At 40.4% G+C, this 25,983-nt stretch overlaps 1 protein-coding gene across 9 annotated transcripts in view; it reads right to left on the bottom strand.

Annotated features, from left to right (window-relative positions):
* The window catches only part of DLG2 (discs large MAGUK scaffold protein 2), a 1,152,012-nt gene that overhangs the window by 24,313 nt on the left and 1,101,716 nt on the right, over positions 1 to 25,983 (bottom strand). For 5 of the 9 annotated variants that reach the window (XM_023762199.1, XM_023762194.1, XM_006098452.3 and 2 more), the window contains one exon: positions 3,709 to 3,808. In XM_023762199.1, coding sequence (XP_023617967.1) covers positions 3,709 to 3,808 — 100 coding nt within the window. Of the gene's footprint in view, positions 1 to 2,836; positions 2,883 to 3,708; positions 3,809 to 25,983 lie in introns of all 9 variants that reach the window. The other 4 variants (XM_023762195.1, XM_023762198.1, XM_023762196.1 and 1 more) reach the window with 1 other exon arrangement.

Genomic DNA, 25,983 nt, shown 5'->3' with positions numbered 1-25,983 from the left:
TGTCTCAGCTAGATGTTTCTTGACTATAAATTCAGGGGTTTCTAAACTGGCAGTTTTCTTGTAGGCTTTTTGGTTCTCTATTTTAGCCTTTAGGTATTTTGTAGGAATATTGCATTTCAAATTGCCAATTGATCCCTGGAGTCCTTTGAATTTTATTTCTATTTAAATACTTCCTAAACTAATTCTCAGGACGAAAAAGGATTGCTGGAGATCTTCCCTGCTTCAGAGAGTGAATAGAAGATCTTGGAGGAAGAAATGAGTCACGGAAAAATGATTCATGAATTAGTTCTATAATTCATTGTTTGTATTTTAAGATTCTTCTTTGGATAGTTATTAGTTTCTGGAAGGATAAAACAGGCAGGAGATAAGTGAGCTGATACCAAGCAGGTCCTGGAATGAAAGATGTTTTGAATTTATGTTGAATGTCTTGCTTATACAGTGATATTACTTTTAAAAAAGCAAACAAACACAGTTTACCTCACATAACAGGGATGTATAAGCCAGAATTAGAGCTTTTATTTCCAAAATTATATCCTTTCATCTGTACTGTGTATTAAATTATAGAAGATAATTTATCAACTTATTGACTGCTTTGTATATCAGTTAAATTAAATGAAGAATATGTGACTATTAGATTTCTGAAGCTTATTAATAATAACTTTAGCTTTTTAAACAGTGATAACTATTGTGCATTTTTAGAAAAAGGAAAAGAATACATAACATCATTCTCTAATGGTAAAGATGTGCTTAAAAGTATTTGATATAGATTCTTGTCAACTGAATGGATTAGTTTTATTTAGCTTTATTGAGGGATAACTGACAAAATTGTAATACCTTTAAAGTATACAATGCAATGATACATATATAAACACTGTGAAATGATTCCTATGATTGAGTTATTTAGCGCACCCAGGATGGATTAGTTTGCGCATGAATCGAATAAAAATCAAAGTATGGGTTTCATACTTTGTGAATCATTTCTCTTTGAATTGATGTATGACCAGCACTGCATCGCTAATTTAGGTAGTGCACTAGGGAAAGCAGTGTGGATGAATCAGTTTCTATTACTGAAAAAAGCCAGGGCATATACCCAACAATGGTTTATCTGAATGCACACGATTATTTTAAGTACTTTGAATTGGGAAAAAGGGTTTGTTTTTTTACCAAGCTCACTTATCTCCTGCCTATTTCATTCTTTTTGTTTGTTTGCTTCTGATTTTTACTTCTTAAGTAACTCAGAGTGAAGCTACACTGTCTATGGAGAAATTTAGGACCATGCAGTGTTTTATTTAACAATCTCTCTCAGCATCAAGACATTGTATAATAGAATTTTTGTAGGTAAAAGGAAATTAAAAACGTGTTCCAGCAAAAGTCCAAATTATGGCTAACAAAAGCATTAATTGGTGAATGATGCTACTGAAATCTGTTCAATTTTTTAGAGTAAGAAAACATTTGCACTTTCTAGATTTAAAAGGGCATCACTCATATTTTTGACACTATAGCAACTACTTATTAGTGATGTTCATTTATTAGCAATGCATTGAAATGTCCCCCCCCCCCCAATGGAAAATTTAGAAACTCTCTCTGGTGGTACTTGATGCTATCCAGATAATGTTAAAATTAATATCTGAATTGCAGCTGTTAATTCAAGAAAAATTTCATGACCTGTTCCCTATAGAGACTCAAAGATAAAGTTTTCATCTTTAAGGAGATCAGTAGTTTATTCTTGATCAGATTTTGTTTTCTGTATATGTAACTAAAAAAGAAAAAAATCCAAAGTAACAATTTGAAGGATGAAGGGTATCATTAGGCAGGGTTATATAAACAGCTCTTGAAAACAAAGTTCAGCTCAATGTTATTTTGTTTTATACAAATGAAATGATCAGCTTCTAAAAATATTGCTTATAGCTATTAAATTAAAACAAAACAAACAAAAATTGAACATGTGATACAGTTGCAAAAGACACAAAACTCTGTTCTTATTTCACTGGTGCCTACACAATGAAGTTAGTACTAAAGAAAGAAAAATCATAGCATAGTGTATTAATATACAAGATTATTTGTTATTGCTCAGTGCAACGAGACACAGATAAAGGCATTAATAACTAAATGATTTAAAGGTTTAATATATTTAGTTTTCCACTATAAAATGAAGACCTGTTATGTAACACAGCTAAGCTAATACATCACTAATAGAATAACATATTAACACATGTCTAAAACTTTTATCATACAAACATTTCAAGCAGGACCACTGAAAGTCAGAAAAAAAAGCAATCAACGTTAATAACAAAGAATTAGTCATGGAAGATCAAATAGCTTAATATTTACACTTTGAGAATGCATGTTCCTTTTGACTATAAAATAGCTCCTTTACTAATAGCCAAGTACAAGCCAATTATCAAATTTGGCAAGGTCTGGGTGAAAAGGCAGAAGAAAGGACATAAAGTACACTTCCGCCTTCCTGTTCTAGAACATTTAGCTTGCCCTTTCCCTCAACATGGCTCCTTGCTCTCTGGGAGAAATTAGGCTGCAGAGCAAGGGATGCCATAGTTGGCAGCAGGACCATGTTGGCCATATCACACGGTCGGAAAGGGAAGGTGTGAATCGCAACAGAAGTTACAGTGCCCGACGACACACTTGGCTTTTAAATGCTGACATGCAGAGCAAAACGGTTGAAAATTACTTTGTAGGAGCATTCACAGCTACGTAACAAATAAAACTCGTATCTTGTGCATGCTAGGAGTAGAAGGCCCTCAAGTAAAGGAACAAAAGCCAAACTCAAAAGGAAGGGAAAAGAAAAGGAAAGTTACAGTGACCATTCCTGGGAACTTACTCAGAGTCTTTGTTCCATAACCGTCGTCACCTAATCCGGGGATGTCCTGCATGGAAGTCCCCAGAGAGAGCAATGAGAGAGGAAGAACAGCCGCGGAAGAGGAAGGAAGAAGTCAGTGGAGTTGAAATGGATACTACCATGACAGACCGCGTTGCCTAAGCAATCTGGATCCCAATCTCTCTTATTTTGAAACAGCTTTCGCCCCAAACTCCCTGGGCTGAGACTCCAGAATTTGTAAAATAACTCAAAAGGTTTGAGCAGATGATTGTTACAAAAACGAGAAAGATTCAGCGGATGACATTTTTGCCCATTGTCCACATTGTCACAAAAATATACCACTTAGAGCAATGATTCACTCCAGCTTTCATGACCAATTCTTAGATTTCATACCCACCAATACAAGCTCACTGCTCAGCAGGAGTTTAGTAGTCATTGGCAGTGAAAGAGTGAACAAATGCTCGTTATCAATATAGGGAATTTAATCACTTCCAATTAGCTAGCATTCTAAAAAATGCAAGTGGCAATGGAATCCAATATTTCTGTCCAGAATAGAATTCATCTCAAGCCCTAGAGAGTTGCATGAGAGAAAAGGCAAACCAGACCCAGTCCTGGTCACAGATAAATGCTCTATGGAAGCCAAGTCCCAGCGTCCTCAAGCCCCTCTCCAATGCATCCTGCAAAGAAGAGCCACTCGAAGGAAGGATCCAGACTGCAGCCAAACACTGGTCACAGCAGTAAGCCCTGACCTGCCTGCCTGCCGTGTTTGTTTGCCTGGGCGTGTGGCGTGGGAGAGCCTACATCATGCGTGTTGCCGGTGAAGGATTTTTTTTCTCTTGTGTTGCAGGTGACATTCTCTTTGAGAATCTACTTACGTTCAGGATCACTGGTTTCCTGCTCACTCTGCTCCTTGTTCTTGTAGAATGGGAATTTTCGTGAAAAGATGAAGCTCTTTTTACGCTTGTCATTGAATGACTGTGAAGGAGAAAAGGCATGGGGCAAAAACAGGGGACGTCTAATTGTTGTCACACTCATGCTGACAAAACAACTAGTTTGTAAAAGCAGAGAGAGCTGTAGTGACGCAAGGGGATAGTCGAAGGAGGCGCCAGCGGGTCCCTAGAGGCAGATTTTACTTTCAAGGAGTGTAAATTCTGAGTGATGACACCTTGGAAAAGTTGTATCCGAATTAAAAAACTGGTTGTAGCTGAATGATAATAGAGTATTGAATTGGAAGCTCTGTCTCTGTCCAGCTCTATGACTTGCCAATCCATGACCTTAGACTGAATCTTTCTGAACCTCAGTATCTTCTTCATCAACATAATGCGGATAATGAGAGAAGCTCTTAAGTTGTGAGACTCATGTAAGGCAGTGGAAATGTAAAGTGCTAATCAAATGTTATCTTTATCATTATTATCATCGGGTAGAAAAGATTTTATTAGGATACTAGACACATAGATGTCTAGATGTCTTTTTAAATAACTTGTCTTTTTGAATTACTTTAACTTAGATTTAATTAAAACTACACAGAAAAGTATATAGATTTATGACATGATAATTATAGCTGTTTCACACACAGATAAATAATTACAACATTTTCATTCATAAGTGATTTTAAAGATAATTAGCCCAAGCCTTCATTTGTAGACAGGGGGCCAGAGGCACAGAGAGGTTGAGTCTCTTGCCAATATCACAGAGCTAGCTGGTGACTCAGTCAACCAAAATCTGTTAAAATTGTTGCTAAAGAAGTATCAACTCCATATTCATGCAAGCAAGGGAGCTATCACAGCTACTTATCTATATTCTGATATGATAAAATATCGTTGAAGAAAGACCGTCCTTAAAAATGTAAACCATTCCAGTAGCTTAAATGAGGCTGGATTAAAAATAATAATTTTTACCTGTACTAGAACTTATTTATTCAAGTGACTATCAGACGCTTGCCTAGAAGACTCCTTGAAGATTTTTCATTTATTCCCATTGTTGCTATTATGGAAAATGCTTTCTGGGGCTCTTCTTTGGGAAATGTGCTCACAGTCATTTTATAACCACACAAGTCTTAGTAAGTTCACTTATCATTTAAAAAAATGTTTTGCCAGCTTGACTGCCATCCTTACTTGACTGATTTGGCTCTGAGGGTCACTCTCCAAGGAACAAGACATATTCCCATTTAGGTATTGCAGGGAATGTAATAGACTCCCAGGGTAATTCAACAAGGAGTATTCTAAATCATTCTTCGCAATGGCAGCTGGTAGAGCCAGCAAGGCGACTGCTTGGAAGAAAAGCACTTGTTTACATGCATGTATTTGGGTCCATTGGTATGAATCAATTATGGGTCTTTACAGATTTGAAGCCTGAGAAAATTGTGTAAATAACTTATTTTACTTGTATATTCATGCACTTCTACATCAACATCCATTTTGGTCGTCATGTTCATTTAGGAAACGTGAAAGTACTAAAATGTTGGTGCTGTCAGTTAGTGAGCCATTCATTACTTTTTCAGTTACTAGAAACTTTCACCAAAGTTGGGAGAGCTTAATTTTATGTATCATTAAGAAGGCTTGAAGAAAAACATTAAATCAGATGTTTAGTAATTTCTGAAATAAAGGGACATATTTTATACTTAATATTCTAGAACCAGAAATATTCTCAGGGGACAAAAAGAAGTATCACTTCAGAATTTATTACTCTGTCGACAGCACTTAGGTTCAATATGGTTTTATCATAATTTGTAATTGAGAATTGGTGTCCAAAGACAAGGATGGGAACTAGTCTCCCCCCCTCCCCAATTTTTCCAACTAAAAAATGGTAAGTTCTTAAAGGAACATTAAATATTCTTGCATCACTCCAGTTTCATGCCACTTTTACATTTCAAGCATATTTAAACTTCAGTGACTGAAAATAAAAGAAAAAAAATGTCATGTAAGAATTAATGACACGTGACATTGCAAGATATGTTAGACATTTAACTTCAACAGTATGGATGACTTGTCATGCAAAAAAAAATTTTACAAATTTTCATGCAAATACAAAACAGTGCCAAGATGAGTAAAGCCTGGGGTTAAAATGTAGACACAGATGGACAATGAAGGAAGCCTTGAGAGACAATATGGGGCCACGTGCAAACCACATCATTTAAATTGTCTCACGGGGTCAAAGGAAAATGAACATGTGTCGCCTGTGATTAATTCTTTTATCTTTTCAAAGCAGGGGCTGTAATGTGTTAACATTTCCCAAGTATCAAAATGTTGTGCATCATGAGTCATCTGATTGGGACATAATATTTAGCACCACACTTGTAAAAGAACAGAAAATACATAACAATTCCTCAAAAAGGAAATCATCTAACATAGTCTTATTACCCAAAGCCATTTTGTGTTGGAGTTAAAGAAAAGTAATGGAATCATTGGAGGTTACATTTATGGACACAAAATCAAATCACAACTTCAGTTCACACAGGTTTAAACGTCACACATTTAAGGTCTTATTTCAACATTTCAACTATAAGAGGTTATATGTGGTTTATGATGTTCTACCACTATTTTTTATTAGACATGTTTAATGCCATTATATAAGATTTTTGTTGCTGTTAGATTTTCTTTAAATTTAGAAAAGGAAAATCTGTTATACCAGTGTTAGGTGAGAATAATAAATTAGCACTTTTACTAGTTCCAGAACACATGGCTCTAAAGCAACTGAAGGCTGGTTTACAGCGCTATCAATCATACCTGATCAAGGTAAATTTTTCTCTCTCTACATTACAGTATCTTAAATCCCCATCCATTGGTTTCATGGAAGGAAACTTTTTTGAATAGAGATTTAAAAGAATACCAATCACATGTGGCAAGTTGGCATATCTAAGAATTCCATTTTGGAATTTGAGCTGAATTATTGAGTTTTTATGAACAATAGTGATAAAACAACAACAGCTAGTGTTTATTGAGCAACTATTATGTGCCAGGGTTGGTTGCAAAGCTCTACATGTGCTAACCTCCACACTAACTTTACAAGGTTGGTACCATCATTATTCTCCTATTACAAAAGAAGAAACTGAAGTTTAAAAATCTTCTGTTACTTGTCCAGAGTCACACAGTTGGCGAGCAGTGAAGTCAGGATCTGAATTTGCCAATATTTGTTGTTCTTATGAGAAAAATGAGGTTCTGTAACCAGAGCCTGTTTCATGTTTATATTTAAAATCATTTGTCTTTATATTTAAAAAGCTTTTGTCTTTCTTAAGTGATAACATAATCTGTCATTATTCCCACAGCTTCCTTGCTTGGCCATGCTTTTTAAAAATCCATCAGATGCTATTGCTTCAATAATATCTCTGTGGTTTACCCTGCTACAATTTTTGAATACCCATTTATGTTTTTCAGGGCTCTATCCTTTGTACTTATTCTTATGATAATGTAAAAAAATAAAAAAGTATTTCAATGTAACAGGCTATGAACAGGATTGGAGGTAGGGAATTATGGGAGTGGGAAGTGACAAGTAATGGGTAGGGTGTTTACTTTAGGGGAGATAGAATGTTTTAAAATTAGATTGTAATGATAAGTGCACAACCCTATGAATATACTAAAAATAATGCATTGTGAACTTTAGGTGGGTAAATTGTATACTGTGTGAATTATGTCTCAATAAAGCCATTAAAAGAATCCCAAAACAAAATGGAACCCCTCTGCCAAACTCTACACCACGTGATGAGAGGAAACAATCACAGCATGTTTTCAATTTTATTTGGTCTAAATATTTTTTATCTTTAATTGAATGAGAGGAACCCCTCTCCCCCAACCCTTGCAATCAATCCGATACACATGCCTTGTTTATTTGATTCTGTTGTGTCTCTGTGAAATGAATACCTTTCATGTTGTGACAGACATTAGAACACCTGTACCAGGAGTCAGCATATTACATCACTGTCACTCAAGAAGAAATTTCTAAATTGTTAGGTCAAATGGCATAAAATTGCCCAGCCTGACCCCAAGATGTAATGGCATTCGCAAATTGGCTTAAGATAAAATACACACACAAATAACAAAAGGAAACAACACCAAAAACTTCAAATTGCTACTTTTCCCACTCAAATCCCATGTTCTTAAGACATGTGAGTGATTTGACATACTTTAATCCTTCCCATCCAGAAAACTTTCTAACTCTGGGTATGTTTCAGTTTTCTTCTACCTTAACCAAGAGATCCAATATAGCATCACCAAAACAGTGGGAAAACTTCACACCATATGCCTCCTGATGGGAAGTACTGAGAAATACACAATATTACTTATGTAGTATTCCTACCAAAGATGCATTACTTGCAGCTAACCATGAAGAAATAATCAGGAAAATTAATATTAAGAGACTACTCTTAAAATATCACAATGTTATGAGAAATATAAAAACCTAAAGAACCATTCTAGATTAAAGGAGGTTAAGGACATAGGAAAAAAGGAATGCAATGTGTGGTTCTTGACTGAATTCTGGATCAGAACAAAAATTCATAATTTCTAGAACTTCCTTTCATAATAAATTAGGATGTATATATAGCTCCCCTCATATATAGGATGTCCTCTGAAAATGTATACACACTTTAACAGTTGATAGTTCAATTTTGAAAATAAAATGTATTTTAATAAACACTGCCTTTATAATTATTCAAAGTGTGTGTATACATTTGTTGGACACCATATATATATTCTTACACAGAATGACAAAACAAGGTAATTGTTAAATTTGAGTAACAGGTACAAGAAGTTCAGAATTCTATTCTTTCTACATTTTTATATGTTTGAATGTTTTCATAATAATGAACTGTGATTCATAGCTCACAGACTAAAATTATCTAGAGATAGACTGCAGACCTAAGTATAAAAGCTCAAACTATAAAATTTCTAGAAGAAAACATAGAATATATTTATTATCTGAGGTAGGCAAAGATTCCTTGGATAGAGCATAAAAGCACAGATAATAAGTTTAAAAAGTGGTAAATTGGATTTAATTAAAATAAAAAACTTGCTTTTCAAAAAGGTCATTAAGAAAATGAAAGGGCAAGTCACAAATGAGAAACAATATTTACAATATATAAATGTGACAAAAGATTTTTATTCAGAGTATTAAAAAACCCTTATAATTGAACAATAAAAAGAAAAGACATCAAATAAAAATGGGCAAAAAACTTAATTAAATACAACATATGATATGTATATGGCCAATCCTATCTAATAATAGACAAACATGGTAATTAACCGTACCTCCGACATGCTTCCCATTGGCTAATCAGGGCGATATGCAAATTAACTGCCAACCAAGATGGCAGCCGGCAGCCAGGCAGCTGAAGCAAACAGGAGGCTTGCTTGCTCCAGTGATGGAGGAAGCCAAGGTTCCCCGCCTGCCACTGCTGGGCTCTGAGCTTGCACTCTAAGAAACAATGTTGCAATTATAGAAGCTAAACAAATCCCATGCTTTCAGCCAGCCGGCCAAGTTGGAGTTGCAACAGTGTTTCAATTATAGAAGCCAAATAAACCAGATACCTGCTTTCAGCAGCCGAGGCCTCAGAGCTGGAGCTGAGCCTCAGAGCTAAAGCCAGCTCTCAGTTCCAGTGACAGCCATAGAAGGTAAATAAATCCCAGAATAAAAAAAAAAGAAAAAGAAAAAAAGGAGAGGTTGGGAGCTTCAGTCACCTGCCAGCCTGAAAACGGCCCTCAGCCCCTCACCCAGACTGGCTAGGCACCCCAGTGGGGACCCCCACCCTGAAGGGGGTGCGACCAGATGCAAACAGCCATCATCCCCTCATCCAGGCTGGCCAGGCACCCAAGCAGGACCCCCACCCTGATTCAGGACACCCTTCAGGGCAAACCAGCCGGCCCCCACCCATGTACCAGGCCTCTATCCTATATAGTAAAAGGGTAATATGCCTCCCAGCACCGGGAGCAGCGAGGCCTCCCAGCTTTAGGATCAGCGGAGCAGCGAGGCTTCACTGCCCCTGTGTCAAGCGGAGCCGTGAGGCCTCCCAGCACTGGGATCAGCGGAGCCGCGAGGCCTCCTGGCCCCTGGAGCAGCGTAACAGGGGGCGGGGTCACAACCTCCCTATCCGCCCTCCTCTGTTCGTGTCAGGGGAAGGCGCCCTAACCCCCTGATCGGCCCTGCTCTGTGCCTGATAGGGGGGAGCTCCCCAACCCCCTGATAGGCCCTGCTCTGTGTGTGACAGGGTGTGGCGCCCCAACCCCTCCATGGGCCCTGCTCTGTGTGTGACGGGGTGGAGCTGCAACCTCCCCATTGGCCCTGCCCTGAGTGTGATAGGGGGGAGTGCCCCAACCCCCTGATAGGCCCTGCTCTATGGGTGATAGGGGGCGGTGCCCCAATCCCCCTGATCCGCCCTGCTCTGTGTGTGACAGGGGGCAGTGCCCCAACTCCCCTATTGGCCCTACTCAGTGTGTGACAGGGGGGAGCTCCCCAACCGCCTGATCGGCACTGCTCTGTGTGTGACAGGGGGCGGCGCCCCAACTCCCCAGTCGGCCCTGCTCTGATCCCGACCAGGGGCTGCACCTAGGGATTGGGCCTGCCCTCTGCCACCTGGGAGTGGCCCTAAGCCAGCAGGTCGTTATCTCCTGAGGGGTCCCAGACTGTGAGAGGGCACAAGTGTGGCCCACCCTGTTTGCTCCACCCTGGTGATTCCTTGAGACCCCACCCCATCCAATTTGCAGCTCCTCCCAAGCTGTTTGTAGCAGCTTTTCCATATGAATGGCCCAGGCTTCAGACTTTACTAAAACCTCTCAAACAAGCTGAAGCTGGTACCTAGTGCTCCAAACCTATCAATAAAAGGCCTGAGACCTAGCACTAGCCCCAGCCTGCCTTGCTTCACAGCTGGGCCTCACCTGCACAGCAGGTCTTTCACTATAGTCCCAGCTGGTCCTCACAGCCAATTGGCCTGGAGGTTAATTCCTGCCAGAGAGGCTAACAGCATTCAAGACTCAACTACAAGACTGTGCACAGAGCACACACAGGGGCCCACCTACAGTGCCCAGCTCAGGTGACTGGGGAGGCTGAGCCACTGAGCCCTACAGGACACATACTACACAATTCCAAGAGACATAACAGCTCTATCTAATACATAGAAACAAACACAAGGAAGCAGCCAAAATGCGGAGACAAATAGACATGTCATAAATGAAAGAAATGGAACCAAGCAAACCACTGGATACAGAGTTCAAAACCTGCTTATAAAGTTACTCAAGGGACTTAGTGATACTTTCAAGGATCTTAGAATGTCAAAGGCATGAAAAGGACCTGTCAGAAATTAAGCATACACTACTGAAATAAAGAACAATTTACAGGTATTCAACAGAAGAGTTGAGGATTCTGAGAATCAAATAAATGATTTGGAATATGAGGAAGCAAAAACAAACAAACAAAACACACCCAATTAAGAGCAAAAAGAAAAAAGAATTAAAAAAATATAAAGATAGTGTAAGGAGACACTATCTTCCCCTATCTGGTGAAAGAAATAGACTTACAAGTCCAGGAATCACAGAGTCCCAAACAAGAGGAACACAAAGAGCTCATACCCAGACACATCATAATTAAAATGCCAAGGGTTAAAGACAAAGAGAGAATCTTAAAAGCAGCAAGAGAAAAGCAGTCAGTTGCCTACAAGGGAACCCCCATATGACTGTCAGCTGATTTCTCAACAGAAACTTTGCAGGCCAGAAGGGAGTGGCAAGAAATATTCAAAGCGATGAATAGTAAAAACCTACAACCAAGATTACCCAGCAAAGCTCTCATTTAGAATTGAGGGTCAGATAAGGAGCCTCACAAATAAGAAAAAGCTAAAGGAGTTCATCAACTACAAACCGGTATTATATGAAATGCTGAAGGGTATCCTATATAATAATCCTATATAATAAAAGGCTAATATGCAAATTGACCCAACGGTGGAATGACTGGTTGCTATGACACACACTGACCACCAGGGGGCAGACGCTCAATGCAGGACCTTCCCCCTGGTGGTCAATGTGCTCCCACAGGGGAAGTGCTGCTCAACCAGAAGCTGGACTCACAGCTGGCGAGTGCAGCCTGCCTCCAAGGCAGTCAGACATCCCCCAAGGGGTCCCCGATTGTGAGAGGGTGCAGGCCGGGCTGAGGGACCCCACCCCCAGTGCACAAATGTCATGCACTGGGCCTCAAGTTATTTAATAATAATAATAATAATAATCATAGATAAAAAATATGAACAATAAATGGCAACAAATACATATCTATCAACAATTGAATCAAAATCAAAATAAATGAACAAGAAATCTAATGAACAAAATAACTGGTGAATAAAACAATCAGAGGCATGGAAGCATTGAACAGATTGATGAATCTCAGAGGGAAGGGGAATAGGGAGTAGGAAGAGATTAATCAAAGATATTACCTATTCACACAGAGTGTAGGGTGGTGGGGCAAGAATTGAGTGGAGGGGTGTAGTGGGGGAAGAAGGGGACATCTATAATACTCTAATAACAATAAAGATGAAAAAATTATGAGAATGATGTATTTAAATTCAGGGCATTATATTCACAGACAGAGAAACAATGTGTCATTGTCAAGTTGTCACTCCTGAGTAGCTCGGAGGTATTGTGCCAGCATTACTCTAATCAATGGAAAAGGAAGACTTTGATTTTACCCATCATCTATTACTGTTCATTTGTATTCTCTAAATGGCCTGAAGATTTTGTCAAACTTGCTCCTGATTTTTCTAATGAGATTGGGGGAGGGAGAATGTTATCATTTTGGAGAGAGGGCTTTGGCAGGCTACAATTAGTACGCATCTATTTGTTAAGATTCAAAGTATTCCAGCATGGGTATATGGACATGACCTCAAATCGGGAGAATGAAAGTATCAGAGAATCTGTTGCAGTGTGTATTGTATGACACGTGTTTCTTCCACAGTCCATCCTGCCTTGCAAACTTGAAAATTTATGAGTTCACTGGAAAAAAAATTGAAATGGTTTTCTTCAAGTTTATTGTACCTTCATGCTGCTATGAGCTGTCAGGGTGGGGTGTTACACCCTTATTAATTAATAAACAAATTTATAATTTGTCATTGACACTTTATTAATTTACTTATTTATGGAATGCCTACTGTGTCCTTTTATGTGCCAAGCCCTCTACTGAGCCCTTAGCACTTTGGTCTTCATTCATATAGATATTGTATTTGATATTAGTGCTGGTAATGCATTCTAACAATGTGTCATTTTCTCTGTGCAGCATTTTGTGAAGTAGACTCTATAGAAAATTGCCAGGCTATGTGATTCCAATTATTGCTTCATAATTCTAGAATTGTCTAGCAGTTCATCATTAAGCCACAAAATACCATAGCTTATACAACAACCCATAGAATAAGAAAGCAATGATAACAAAAAAGCAAAAGTCCAAAAATCGTCTTCCCTACCTTCCTCATTTTCAAGGTATGCTCATCATTGGGACATGTTAGAAATTGCATGAGGGGTGGCATGGGTGAAGGTGGAAGAGGGTATATGGGGAATAAATGGTGATGGAAAAAAATAATAAAATAAAGGGAAAAAATTCCCATGATCCCCAATGTGGAGCCTGCTGTAGGCAGCCAATCAATGATTCTCTCTCATCATTGATGTTTCTATGTCTCTCTCCTTCTCCCTTCCTCTCTGAAATCAATAATATATTTTTTAAAATATAAAAGAAAAGGAAAGGATGCCCAGCAAGTGTAGCTCAGTGGTTAAGCATCAACCTATGACTCAGGAGATCACAATTCAATTTCCGGGCATGTGCCCTGACTGGGAATTGAACTGTGACCTCCTGGTTCATAGGTTGACACTCAACCACTGAGCCACACTGGCCGGGCCTTTCCTTTTAATTGTAATTTTCTACAATTCAAAGGTTCTTGTCAATGCCTAAGGGCAAGATGTGGCTGTCAGCATACAACTGGCACAGTAGGGACACCAGCAGGAAAGCTCTGGGCCTCACAGACAGAAGTCCAACCAGCTTATAGGTGTCGGGCAAGAGGAATGCCTTTCAGGAGCCAGAAGATTCAACAAAGGTCCACAGGCGGCTAAGAATCAGATGAGGAGAATGGAGAGCGGGGGCTCCAGTGTGACATGGGCAAGCCACCTCACATCTCATGCCTGTTTCTCCGTCTGTAAAACAAGGTGCTTAGACCAGCTGACCTCTGAGGTTTCTTTTATTTCTGTCATTTCAAATTCTGAAATCTCTTTCAAGGTCGGTTTTTAAAAACGCCCCTCCTTTCTATTTTAGCATTCTCTAAATGCATTGATAACCGAGAGGGTTCTTTTATATCTATGATTTTTTCCCTCCAAAATCCAGAGTTTGACAAAATAGTTGCTAATATCCAAACCTTAATGAAATCCCATCTTAGTGATCTTTAATGAACCTTAATTGAATATCCACCAGGTTAGGCTTCTTTGACTACTCTAGTCCTCTCCCACCTCATCCCTCACAGTTATCCAAGTTTGAGATTTAAAATTTCCTCACTGCCTTATTGCTGTCAGCTGTTTTTGTTTGTTTGTTTCATCTTCAGCCTACCTCTGTACCGGCATCTTGTCTTACAATTTTCTATTGCACTTCCCATAGTGGCCTAGAGCCATGGTTGGCAAACTGCGGCTCTTTGGCCCCTTGAGTGTGGCTCTTCCTAAGCCTTAGGAGAACCCTAACTAAGTTAATAACATTGTACCTACCTATATAGTTTAAGTTTAAAAAATTTGGCTCTCAAAAGAAATTTCAATCGTTGTACTGTTGATATTTGGCTCTGTTGACTAATGAGTTTGCCGACCACTGGCCTAGAGCAATGCAGGGGGCAAAATGGATAACACATATTGGTAATCATAATGGCATTTTTTTAACAGCAACATTTGTTAAATGCTTACCTATGTGGCAGGTGCTTTTTAAAATGATTTACATGGATTAACCATAAGTGCTTTGCACATACCATCATCTCCTATTTGGTGGATTGAAACTATGTCCACATTTTACACATTAGAAACTGAGGTATAGAGAGTTCGAATCACTTGCTCAGGGTTTACACAGCCGCTAGTCATGAGCCAAGTTTCACACCCAAGCAGTTGCCTCCAGAGTTGAGCTCCTAACCACTATGCAACACTGCCTTTTCTGTGATTGCTTGCAAAGACTCCAAGTATACATACCCCTCTGCTTTCAGCATATAGCCACAATAACCCCGGCCAAGAATTTCTCCAGGCAAATTACTTTCTGTGGAATTTTACACTTTTTTCCTGAAACATGATCTCTGTTGCTTTATTCTTTTCAAATAATTCAAACAACGAGATTTCTGTGACAGGTCCCCTAGGGGCTAGAAGATTAAATGCTTTCCACTATTATGGAGTAATATGCTTATCTGCAGGAAGCATGTCACTCCTCAATTTCATTTCTTCATCCCCAGCAATGTCAGTTCTTTTGCAATTTTCCCAAGGTAATCCCTCTCCTTTTTGGTAATCCTCAGGCCAGTCTTCACTGGCTGATCCTACATATCTCCCCTGAAGGTGATGCGACCCCCATGAGGCCAGCAGGTAAGCTATAGACTGATTAAACTGATTAACCTGTTCAAGGAAAAGACCCTCACTCAAATTCAGACATGGATTTACACCAATGGAAAGTAACAGAATGCTCAACATTCCCCCGTTTCCACTGCTGTCTCTCCAAGCACTTTATTTTATTTTATTATTTTCAATATATTTTATTGATATTTTACAGAGAGGAAGGGAAAAGGATAGAGAGTTAGAAACATCGATCAGCTGCCTCCTGCTCACCTCCTACTGAGGATGTGCCCGTAACCAAGGTACATGCCCTTGACTGGAATCGAACCTGGGACCTTTCAGTCCGCAGGCCAACGCTCTATCCACTGAGCCAAACCAGTTAGGGCTCTCCAAGCACTTAAAAAAAAAACACATTTTTTTTTATTGATTTCAGAGAGAAAGGGAGAGGGAGAGATAGAAACATCAGTGATGAGAGAGAACCACTAATTGTCTGCCTCCTGCATGCCCCCTACTGGGAATCAAGCCTGTAATCCGGGCATGTGCTCTGACTGGGAATCAACAGTGAGCTCCAAGTTCATAGGTCAACCCTCAAACACTGAGCAACCTCGCGCCTGGGCTCCGAGCACTTCTGGAGCTACACGCCTCTCCTGGGACTTCTCCTGACAGAAGCCTTTTCTAACTATGCCAGGCCCCTCTACCCGAGGCAGTTATGTCCATTTATTCATGCACCAAATATATACTGAGCTTATGCATGACCCAAGTGCTGTGCTGGGAGCTGGAGCTACAATAAACTCGAAAGGACCTCACAACTCAGTGACAGAGATTCCTAATTTACTAGAACAATGTGACAGAATGTGCGAGGAAGGCAGAGTCAGTGCTGCTGTGCAGGGGTGCAAGAGGTGAAATGCAAACAAACAGTAAAGGCTAGATCATCATTCAAGTGAAACAAGGGGACTGAGAGGGAGGTTATTCCACCAGCAAAAGGAGTTAGGCAGAGATCTTGACTATTCTCTGATAACTCAGCGTCTTTTCTCCAATTAGAACGTAAAGTCATATTTATTGAGCTGCTTCTCTGTGCTGTTGTCAGTATACATCTTATTAAATATTCTGTACTAATTATGCCATTGGATCCTCCTCACAATTCCGTCACACACACATACTCAGACACCTCTGTCTATATTAACATACATATACAAATAAGGAAACTGAGGCCGAGAGAGGTAACATCATTTCCCACCTGGCAAATGGCAGAAATAGATTCAAACTCAGTTCTCAGACTCCACAGCCCACATTTCACCCTTTTTGTTTGTCTGCACTTTTCCGGGGCTGAGTAGAGAGCAGTTGCCTAAGCATGCTGTCTGAGGAGAGAATTGGTTGACAGATAGTGGTCCCAGGCAGGGACCCATGCTATGTCCTATTGCAGGCAGGAAGGGAGGGACCACTGACTTCATTTCACAATCTGGTTTTATTCAAATGAAGGCAGGCGCTGGTGCAGGATGAGGCCAGCATCACTGTACTCCCAGGTATTTGTGAAGTGAGGAGTGTGCACAGGGAAGAGATAAGAGCCCAGGCCTGGGCTCAGACAGGCCCAGGCAGGCACACCGCTTCTCTGCTACACGTGTTTTCTTTCTGAGAGTCTTCCTTGCTAATATGTTTGATCACTGGCTGTGTGGAGTTAATTATGTAACCTTTTCTAGAATTTATTTCCTTATCTGTACCATGAATTTAATAATTATCATCATCATCATTATCTGAAATAAAAAGCCTTTCTATTTTATTTCTTTCTTTGAGTCCTATCTTCTATGTACATTCTCAGGGAAGCTTTCTTTGATTCACGCTCCATCCCACCTCCAGACTGGAATGGGAGCTCGTCTCCTTTTATATCTACCTTTATTATCCCCCCTCCCCCTCTTTCTTTTGGTTGTTGCTCAGTAATGCTATTTATTTATTTATTTTTACCCTTTGACCTCCTACACCCATTTCTCCCACCCACTCTGGCAATCACCAATCTGTTATTTGAATCTATGAGGGTTTTGTTTTGTTTTGTTTTAGATTCCACACACTGTTTAAGAGAGGTCACATGGTATTTGCCTTTCTCTGACTTATTTCACTCAGCATACTGCCCTTGAGGTCCATTTGTTGCAAATGGCAAGATTTCATTCCTTTTTTATGACTGAATAATATTTCATTGTTCCATATATTCCATTCCATTGATTGATACTTAGGTTGTTTTCATATCTTGGCTATTGTAAATCGTGCTGCCATAAACATGGGCCACATATATCTTTTTGAGTCAATGATTTGTTTTCTTTGAATAAATACCTAGAAGTGGGATTGCTGGATCATTAAGTAGTCCTATTTTTAATTTTCTGAGGCACTGCCATACTGTTTTCCACAATGACAATCCCACCAACAGAGCACAAGGGTTACCTTTTCCCCACATCCTCACCAACACTTGTAATTTTTTGTCTTATTTTTTGTCTTTTGATAACCATTCTAACAGGTTTGAGGTGATGTCTCATTTGCATCATCATCACCACCACTGGTAATACATTATCATCATCATCCCTGGTAATGCATGCTTTGCTTCTGGGACTTACTGTCTAGTGGAGGACAACAGGCAAATATCCAGACTATACATGCTATGGAAACTCAGAGGAGAGACTCCTGTCTATATGAGCTTAGGAAAGTCGCTTTCCCTCCTTGTGCATCAGCTTCCTCTTCGGTCAACCAGGGAGATAAATGAGATGACTTCGGAGGTCCTTTATGCCATGCAAACCTTTCCAGTGTCTCCCTCTGGCTGTACCCTCCTCCCCCTTCCCCCCCAGCTATGAGGAGAGGTACTCGGCCTCACTCTCTTGGACGATGACTCACTTTCGTGACCTGACAGTTTGAGCTTTGTCTCCCACTGTCCAATGTCAACTCCATACCTAGAGCACAAGAGGTCACCTGCAGTATTTGGAATAATTGAGGGCAAACCAGTAAGTACAATAATAAATAGTACTCTTTGTAAAGTTGTGCCTGATTGAATAATTCTCACCTCATGCTTGAATGGAAGGAGGGATTACTTACAAATGGAGGCAAATCCATTACAGGGAGACTGCTGGACCTTCAGCCAATAGCCTCATTTGCGTAGGATGAGTCACAGGAATTAGGACTCTCACTGGGAGTTCGGTCATGTGGCAGGTGAGTGGAGAGGTGGTTTCTGCCTTGAGCACTTTGGTCTAGTCCACACTGTGCCTTCCATCTACACATTTCCTCCAAGGAGCATTTCATATGCTCTACGCTAGTGGGCTGTGTTTTCAAAGACAAGCAGAGCCCATACCAGGAGTAGATCACAGTTCTAGAGAGAATGTGAGCCGCCCAAGGATGTCTCAGTGGTTCATTTTTGGGGGAGAGAAAAATCAAACACTATTTGCTAAACTTCAAATAGTAGCTGATACAAGTGCAGATTTTCACTTGGCTAGGATTTGAATTCCTGTAAGATTTTAGAGTGCAGAGATAAAAACCGTGAAAACACATCCACACACCTCAAGGAAATGGAAACCACTTCAAAACCCCCAACACTTCTTTTTAAGTATAATCTCTGTCTTTTCTCCTCCCTCCCTCCTGCACATTTATACACTTTTCCTGTTCATGTTCCTGTCACAGCCCAGCAGGTTTATTGTTGTTTCTGTACAAGACACCAGGGATCACTGCAGTGAGCCTGTCACTGTTACTTCAACTGCCACTTTAAAGCTATAGAAAATGAACCTAGCTGGTTTGGCTCAGTGGGTAGAGTGTTGGCCCATAGACTGAAGGATCCCAGGTTCAATTCATCAATGTTTCTCTCTCTCTGTCTCTCCCCCTCCTTTCCACTCTCTCTAAAAATTCAATAGAAAAAAATATCCTGGGGTGAGGATTAACAAAACAACAACAACCACAACAACAAAACGATAGAAAATGCTTCGTGTGTCTGAGGAAGAATCCCCCACCCCAGCATCCACCAGAAACTTTGCAATCACCCTTGGTCCCTTACTTGTGCATTTATGTCGCCTTTTCTCCATCCCTCCTGCTACTGTCCTTATTCAAGGGGAGGGAATTTTGCACTTTGTTTTGGCATAGAATTCACTGTAGAATCCATGTGACAGCTGCAGTCCACTTGTGAGAAAATGCACTAGAATCACTTAGCACAGTGTCTAGGAAATAGCATCTAATAAACCATGTACTGCTCTTTACCCATTCCCAACCCTCATTTAGGTACTAGTAGAAGATAGTACATTTGACAGCAATATCCATTACTGGAAGATTCCAAAGGAATGGGGTACTAATACGTCCATCATAGGCTATTGTAGTGCTAAAAGCAACCAGGCCGGTAAGGGCTTAGCCATGCTAAGTGCTCAATAAATTATTATTTTTATTCCACTAACATTTATTGTCTTTACCAAATATTTTACTCAGTGGCTCCAAAGACAAGTGTCATTTAAAAATTGAAAATTAATAGGGTGGTGAAGGCCTGGGGTGGGGGATGGGCGTGGGCTAGAAGGGGTCAATTGGGGGAAAAGGAGGCATATGTAATACTTTCAACCATTAAGATTTAATAAAAAATAAAATATAACTATAGTGAGGCTAGGAAAATGTCTATCAGGTAAAAAAAAAATTTGAAAATTAGAAAGGGTAAAATTAGAGAAAGTCATTCTCTCTGAGAAGAGGAATTGCCAAAGCTCACTTTCTCAAACTGGCCCTTGCTGAATGGTATGGGATGGGTTTCACCCCCAGGTGTGTCCCCTCTGTATCAATGCAGCTATAATAAATATTGGGAGCACAAAGCCAGGATCTCACAGTTGAAGCAAATCGTTACCACACTGTGTAACAATTGCTGCAATGGAAGCTTGTAAACAAGCCGTAAGGGCACCAGAGAGGGAGCAAGGGCTGCTGGGAAAGCTGGAGAAGGTTCAGAGGCACCATTTTAGCTGAAAATTAAAGAACGAGTAGGAGGTTTTCAGGTGGAGAAATAGCAGAGCTTGATTCAGGGTAGAGGAAGGCCTTCCCACCGGGGGGCAAAAACCCCCTCCCCCCCCCCCCCCCCCGCCCCCAGTGCAGTGGACAGATCACAGGATTGGGAATGGGGTTAGAGGAATGACGGCAAAGACTGTTGGGGCAGCGCTGGTCTGCACTGTAAGGAACCCTCAGTTGCATATGGTACTACTGAGAGTCTATTTCTGTTCAAGGAACTGTCAAGCAATAAATGAGCAGTATAAATCATTCTCCAGAAATGTGGCGCTCCAAAATTATTCTTTATCATTTAATCAGCAACGTCAAGTGTTTGGATTACAAACCCTGACGGAGAATTTTGCAGTTGACAGAGAAGTCACAGAATTTACCCATCAAAGTTGTCTGCACTGCCATGGCAGGGAAGAGCCTGCTTATTATTAAGTGAGGGGGAAAAAATAAAAGCTGGTTTCTTGGGTTTCTCAGCCCAAAGATTAAAAATAGCAAATTCAGTTTGGCGGGGGCTGGACAGTGGCTGTGCTGCTTCCAGGCAGATATCTGTAGACGGTGCCAATAGACTACAGCTGAGCCTTGCACGGCGAGGCAGGCAAGGAAAACCAAGCTTGGATTCAGCTACAGAGGAGAAGGCATCTGTAGTGTGATAACGGAGGTCCATCATTATCTATTCAACAGCTCCTAAGGGCTTTGTGCTTGGGGCTGGGTGAACGGTGGGGAGTGAGGGCTGGCCTGGATCATTGCAATGGTTTACGGTGGGTGTAGCGCAGAGAACGGTGGTGAGAAAACTGAGTCTTCACCTAACATCCAGCGGGTACAACTCAAAAAAGTTCCATTGAGCACATTAACTTTGTGACTTTGAATTTTGTGGCTATAATATCTAAATACTAAATATATAGGGCATTTAATTTATAAAATTACTAGCTGTATAGATGATAAGTGCTATAAGCATAAGGGATTTGCACCTAATTTTATCTTTACAGATATTTAGGGACCATCATCATAGAAAGTTTAGTTAAGACGGGGAGACTGGAAGGATTATTTTTTTGAGAAGAGTCTTCACTTCATAGGATTGTTGTGAGGATTTAATGAGAAAAATTCTTATAATCTATTTAGCAAAGTGCCTGGCTTATGAATGTTACTGATACTGCATCACATTTTAGACTTAACTGATCAAAGTCTAATCTCTTATTTACCAAATGTGAACTCTGCCTATTCCAAGGGTAAGCAGAGATGCTCAGTCAGTTCTTGGGGATCAGTTGGGAAAGCAGAGAGCTTCCCACCTTTAACACAGCACCCCTGAGTAGCAATCCTAAATTTGTGGCTTAAAAAAATACTTCTATTGATTTCAGAGAGGCAGGGAGAGGGAGAGAGAGAGAAACATCAATGATGAGAGAATCACCAATCAGGTGCCTCCTGCACACCCCACACTGGGGACCGAGCCTGCAACCCCATGACCAGGAATTGAACCATGACCTCCTGCTTCATAGGTCAATGCTCAACCACTGAGCCACACGGGCTAGGCCAATTTGTGGCTTTTCTTTAAATTAACGTGGGCTTGTGCTCCTAGCACCCCACCTCTGTGAGAGCCTGGGGCCTGAGAGGTGTTCACAGAATGCCACCTCCATGAATGAGGAGTGCGGAGCACACACACTGATCACATGCTCCAAAGTCATTGAAATGTTCATTCTCCTTGACAGGTAAGCACAAGCCAATTATGGAGAGAAGGGGTGGCTTCTTGGGGCCTTGCAGGAAAAACAACCATTCAGATCAAGAAAGCCCTCACTAACACCCGTTTCAACAAGTGGTAGTGTAATCTTTACAAATACCCGTGAAGTTGTTAAAACATGGAAGGCAAACTGCGTGTCTGTGAGCTTCTTTTCCAGTGAGATAGGCTCTCACTTACACTGACAAGGACTTGCAATAAATTTGAGACCACACCCCCGGGAAAGTTCTCACTCTGTAGTTGTGTCACCCAAATTCCCAGAACTCTGAATATAAAGGGAACCTGTTTGCATGACAAGTTATCGCTACTAACAGGTAAAGGCTGTTTCCCATAGCTTTCCCCATTGCTACCTGTGTGTACCAATCACCCTGGATGCATGGAGTCATTTCCCCCCCTTTTCCCTTCATGGACTTCAAGTACACAGAATGTGATAAATTATAATCCTTAGTCATCACATGCTTGTCATTGTTTCATATCCTCATGTTAAGTGGTAGGTTCATGGTGCTTATTATGTTATAATTGGTGGATGATGAGTGAGTTACACATAGGTATTTTTTTTGAGACATGTAATTTTGATTTAACTTAATAACCTTCATACCATGTGTCTTTAGGTTAGTTTATCTCCTATTTTATTTTTTAAAATTTTTATTGACTTCAGAGAGAGAAAGGAAGAGGGAGAGAGATAGAAACATCAATGATGAGAGAGAATCATTGATCGGTTGCCTCCTGCATGCCCTCTACTGAGGATCGAGCCCACAACCCGGGCATGTGCCCTGATGGGGAATCGAACCCATGACCTTCTGGTTCATAGGTTGATGCTCAACCATTGAGTCACACCAGCTGGGCTTTATCTTGCATTTTAATGAAGCAAGCTTACTGCATGCCTCTTACTGGTCCTATTTTGCAGAGGAGTGATTGGCCTGTCTCAGCTGACATGGCCAACACTGTAGCTAGGATTGCAGTATTAGGTCTCTTCACCGTCGAGAGTGCCAACTTCCAAGGAAATCCAAATCTTTCCCAGATCATTCGGTATTTGCCAAGAGCAAGGGCAAAGGCTCATGCATCTTTGTTTCCCCAAGCCCTAGCATAGTGCTGGACATGAAAGACAGCGTGTAAACCTTTGATAAATAAATGAAACTATATTCGTGTGTCTCCAAAGGATTGTACTTAGCTGTGTGACTATGACTAGGTCACTCATTTCCTCTGACCCTGCCTCTTCATCTATGAATGTACAAAACTCTGCAAATATAAGGACTTATTTCTAGTGTCCACAAATAATCTCTTCAACCCAGAGGACTGGATCTATCATAACCACCTTTTTACTTTTAACCTGGCAATCAGTCTAAAATTGGCTTCATTTAAAAAAAAGTTTATTTTAGTGACAATTATACTGATTCCGCTCTGGGTTGGTTTTCAGTTCAATTCAGGGGTTGTTTCAGTATCATGCATGAATTGGTGTCAATTTCTAACAGCGCATATCTGTTACCTAATGCTGGAGACTTCAAATGGCAGGTAATGCAAACATACTGGGGTGGTGGGGCGATACCTGCCCGAGGATAGGCCTACAAGCGTACACACAGTTTTAATTTCTGGTCTCAGCTCTGCCAAGTTCTTTCTCCCACTGTTACCCGAGTAGGTGCAGTTACTTTGCATGATTTGCTCTTAACCCCTTTGTCTACCAATTAGTACTCATTCATGTTCACGGGTACATTTTCAACATGTTCACGGGTAACATTTTCAACATTCTCTACTAATGACAATTTCCCCCAATTGACCCCTTCTAGTAGAGAAACCCCTTCTCTACTAAATGTCGTCTTCAGGCATCCTTCAACCCTATGCTGAGGCCTCCGTGACCAGAGTCCTTTTACTCCTCTCTCACCACCCCCAGCCTCTCCCCTCCAGTCTCTGCCAAGTACCCACCATCCATCCTCCTAGCAACAAGAGTCAACCTCTTCATTCATAAATATCACTGCTCTGTCCAAACAACCTTTAAGGCCTGCACCCACCCCCCACACCCCCCTGCCCAGGCCTAATGAATAGCCTTCTCAAACTTCGTAAAGGAGTACCCAATACCCTCTATTATTGGGCCTCAAGCTACACATCCAGCCTTCTTCCCCCACAGGCCCCCTGAGTATGGTCCATGTTCCAGTCAAATGTAATACTTGCTGGTAGCCAGACATCTGCCACTCCTTTACTTTTATTTCTACTACTGTTTTTTAAGTGTAAAATGCACTTATTCTATAGTTGTTGAAATCATCATCCTCATAGACTTAGCTTAAATGCTACCTTTTCTTAGAACCATTTCTTCATTGCTCTCACTCAGAGTAGGCCCTCTCCCCTTTGAGCCTCCATTAAGACACTACATCTTTCACTAAGCTTTTTGCCATATATACCATAGTGGTGTGTGGGGTTTGGTGTGTGTGTGTGCGTGCGTGCATGTGTGTGTGTGTGGTGTGGGGTTTGGTGTGTGTGTGTGTGTGTGTGTGTGGTGTGGGGTTTGGGGTGTGTGTGTGTGTGTGTGTGTGTGTGTGTGTGTGTGTGTTGTGTGTGGTGTGGGGTTTGGGGTGTGTGTGTGTGTGTGTGTATGTACATAAGAAGGTAAGCTTTGGCCTGGCAGCAGTGGGCCTGACTCATCTACCTCTCCCCTCAGTGGTCAGGGCAGTACCCTGTACATATGGGAAACCCAAATTCTATTGATTGAAATAGAAGGAAATAACACTCAGATCAAGAGAAGCTTCATTTAAAGGCGACAATAAATTTTTCAATTCTCCATTCACAAGCGACAGCAAAAAGCATGAGGGCTATACCTTCTAATTTAGATATATATTCTCCAAATACAACATCTCCCTTATTCTCATATATTTAATTCAATGTTTATTGGTTGAATGCCAAGAACTATATTAGGCCCAAAATAAATCACATTCCCTGTCTTCGAGGAACTTGTAATCTGTTCTCTAGATGTTATTGCAGTTGAAAAATTAGTCTCAGACAGAGAAGCTACTGGCTCCAGATCACATAGTTAGGAAAGCTAAGAATAGAATTCAGGAGTCTAATTTCAGAGCCTATTTCTTTTAAAATGAAAAGACAAAATAATTAGGTATTTTTATGAATATTAGGAACATATGGAAGTTATTATTGACTTTTTAGACATTACATGATCTGTCATTAAAAAGAAAACACTTCTACCCACATATAAATGCAGTGAACAGTAGTCAAGAGGCAGGATGTACTATTTTTGCTTGCTAAGGGTCTGGTTATAATTATGGTAGTGAGGGAGTCAGATGACTGGACAGTAGCTTATTGGGCTTTTTACCTCCAAGAGTAAGGTTAAAGGAAGCCCTGTAGTGAACCAGAATTTATTCATGAATAACTCTCAAAGTAGAAATGGGTTGGAGACAAATTTTATGATTTAGACTTAACATTCTACATTAATAGGAAGAAAATTTAACAAAAGCTCATGTGATAAAACTACACTCATTATTTATATAATCACAAATTATTCATCTCCTATTTACATTACTTTAGTCCTAGCATCACTAATTGAATAAATAGAATTAGGTATGCTAATCATATCTAGAATTAGTTCATACATACAAATGTCTTTAAGAATTATTCTACCTTGCTCACATAATAATACATCATCATCGTGTAGGCCTCAGCTCTGCCACCTACTAGCTCTATGAGTTTGGGTAAGTTATTTATTCTTTCTAAGCTTCAGTTTTCTCATCTGTAAAATGGGCATATTAGAAATACTTACCCTATGGGGCTATTGTAAGAAGCAAATGAACAATGCCTATAAAAATAACCTGTAGAAAATAAAGCAATTTACAGATGTTCAAAGTAACTGCCATACTGAATGAAATGCAGTGTTTTTCCAATGCAATAGTGCTGATTGAGTCTGCTCTGGACAGGTAATTACA

The sequence above is a fragment of the Myotis lucifugus genome, unplaced genomic scaffold (genome assembly GCF_000147115.1).
Source record: "Myotis lucifugus unplaced genomic scaffold, Myoluc2.0 scaffold_236, whole genome shotgun sequence".
Classification (NCBI taxonomy): Eukaryota; Metazoa; Chordata; class Mammalia; order Chiroptera; family Vespertilionidae; genus Myotis; species Myotis lucifugus.
This window is presented reverse-complemented; position numbering and strand designations above follow the sequence as displayed.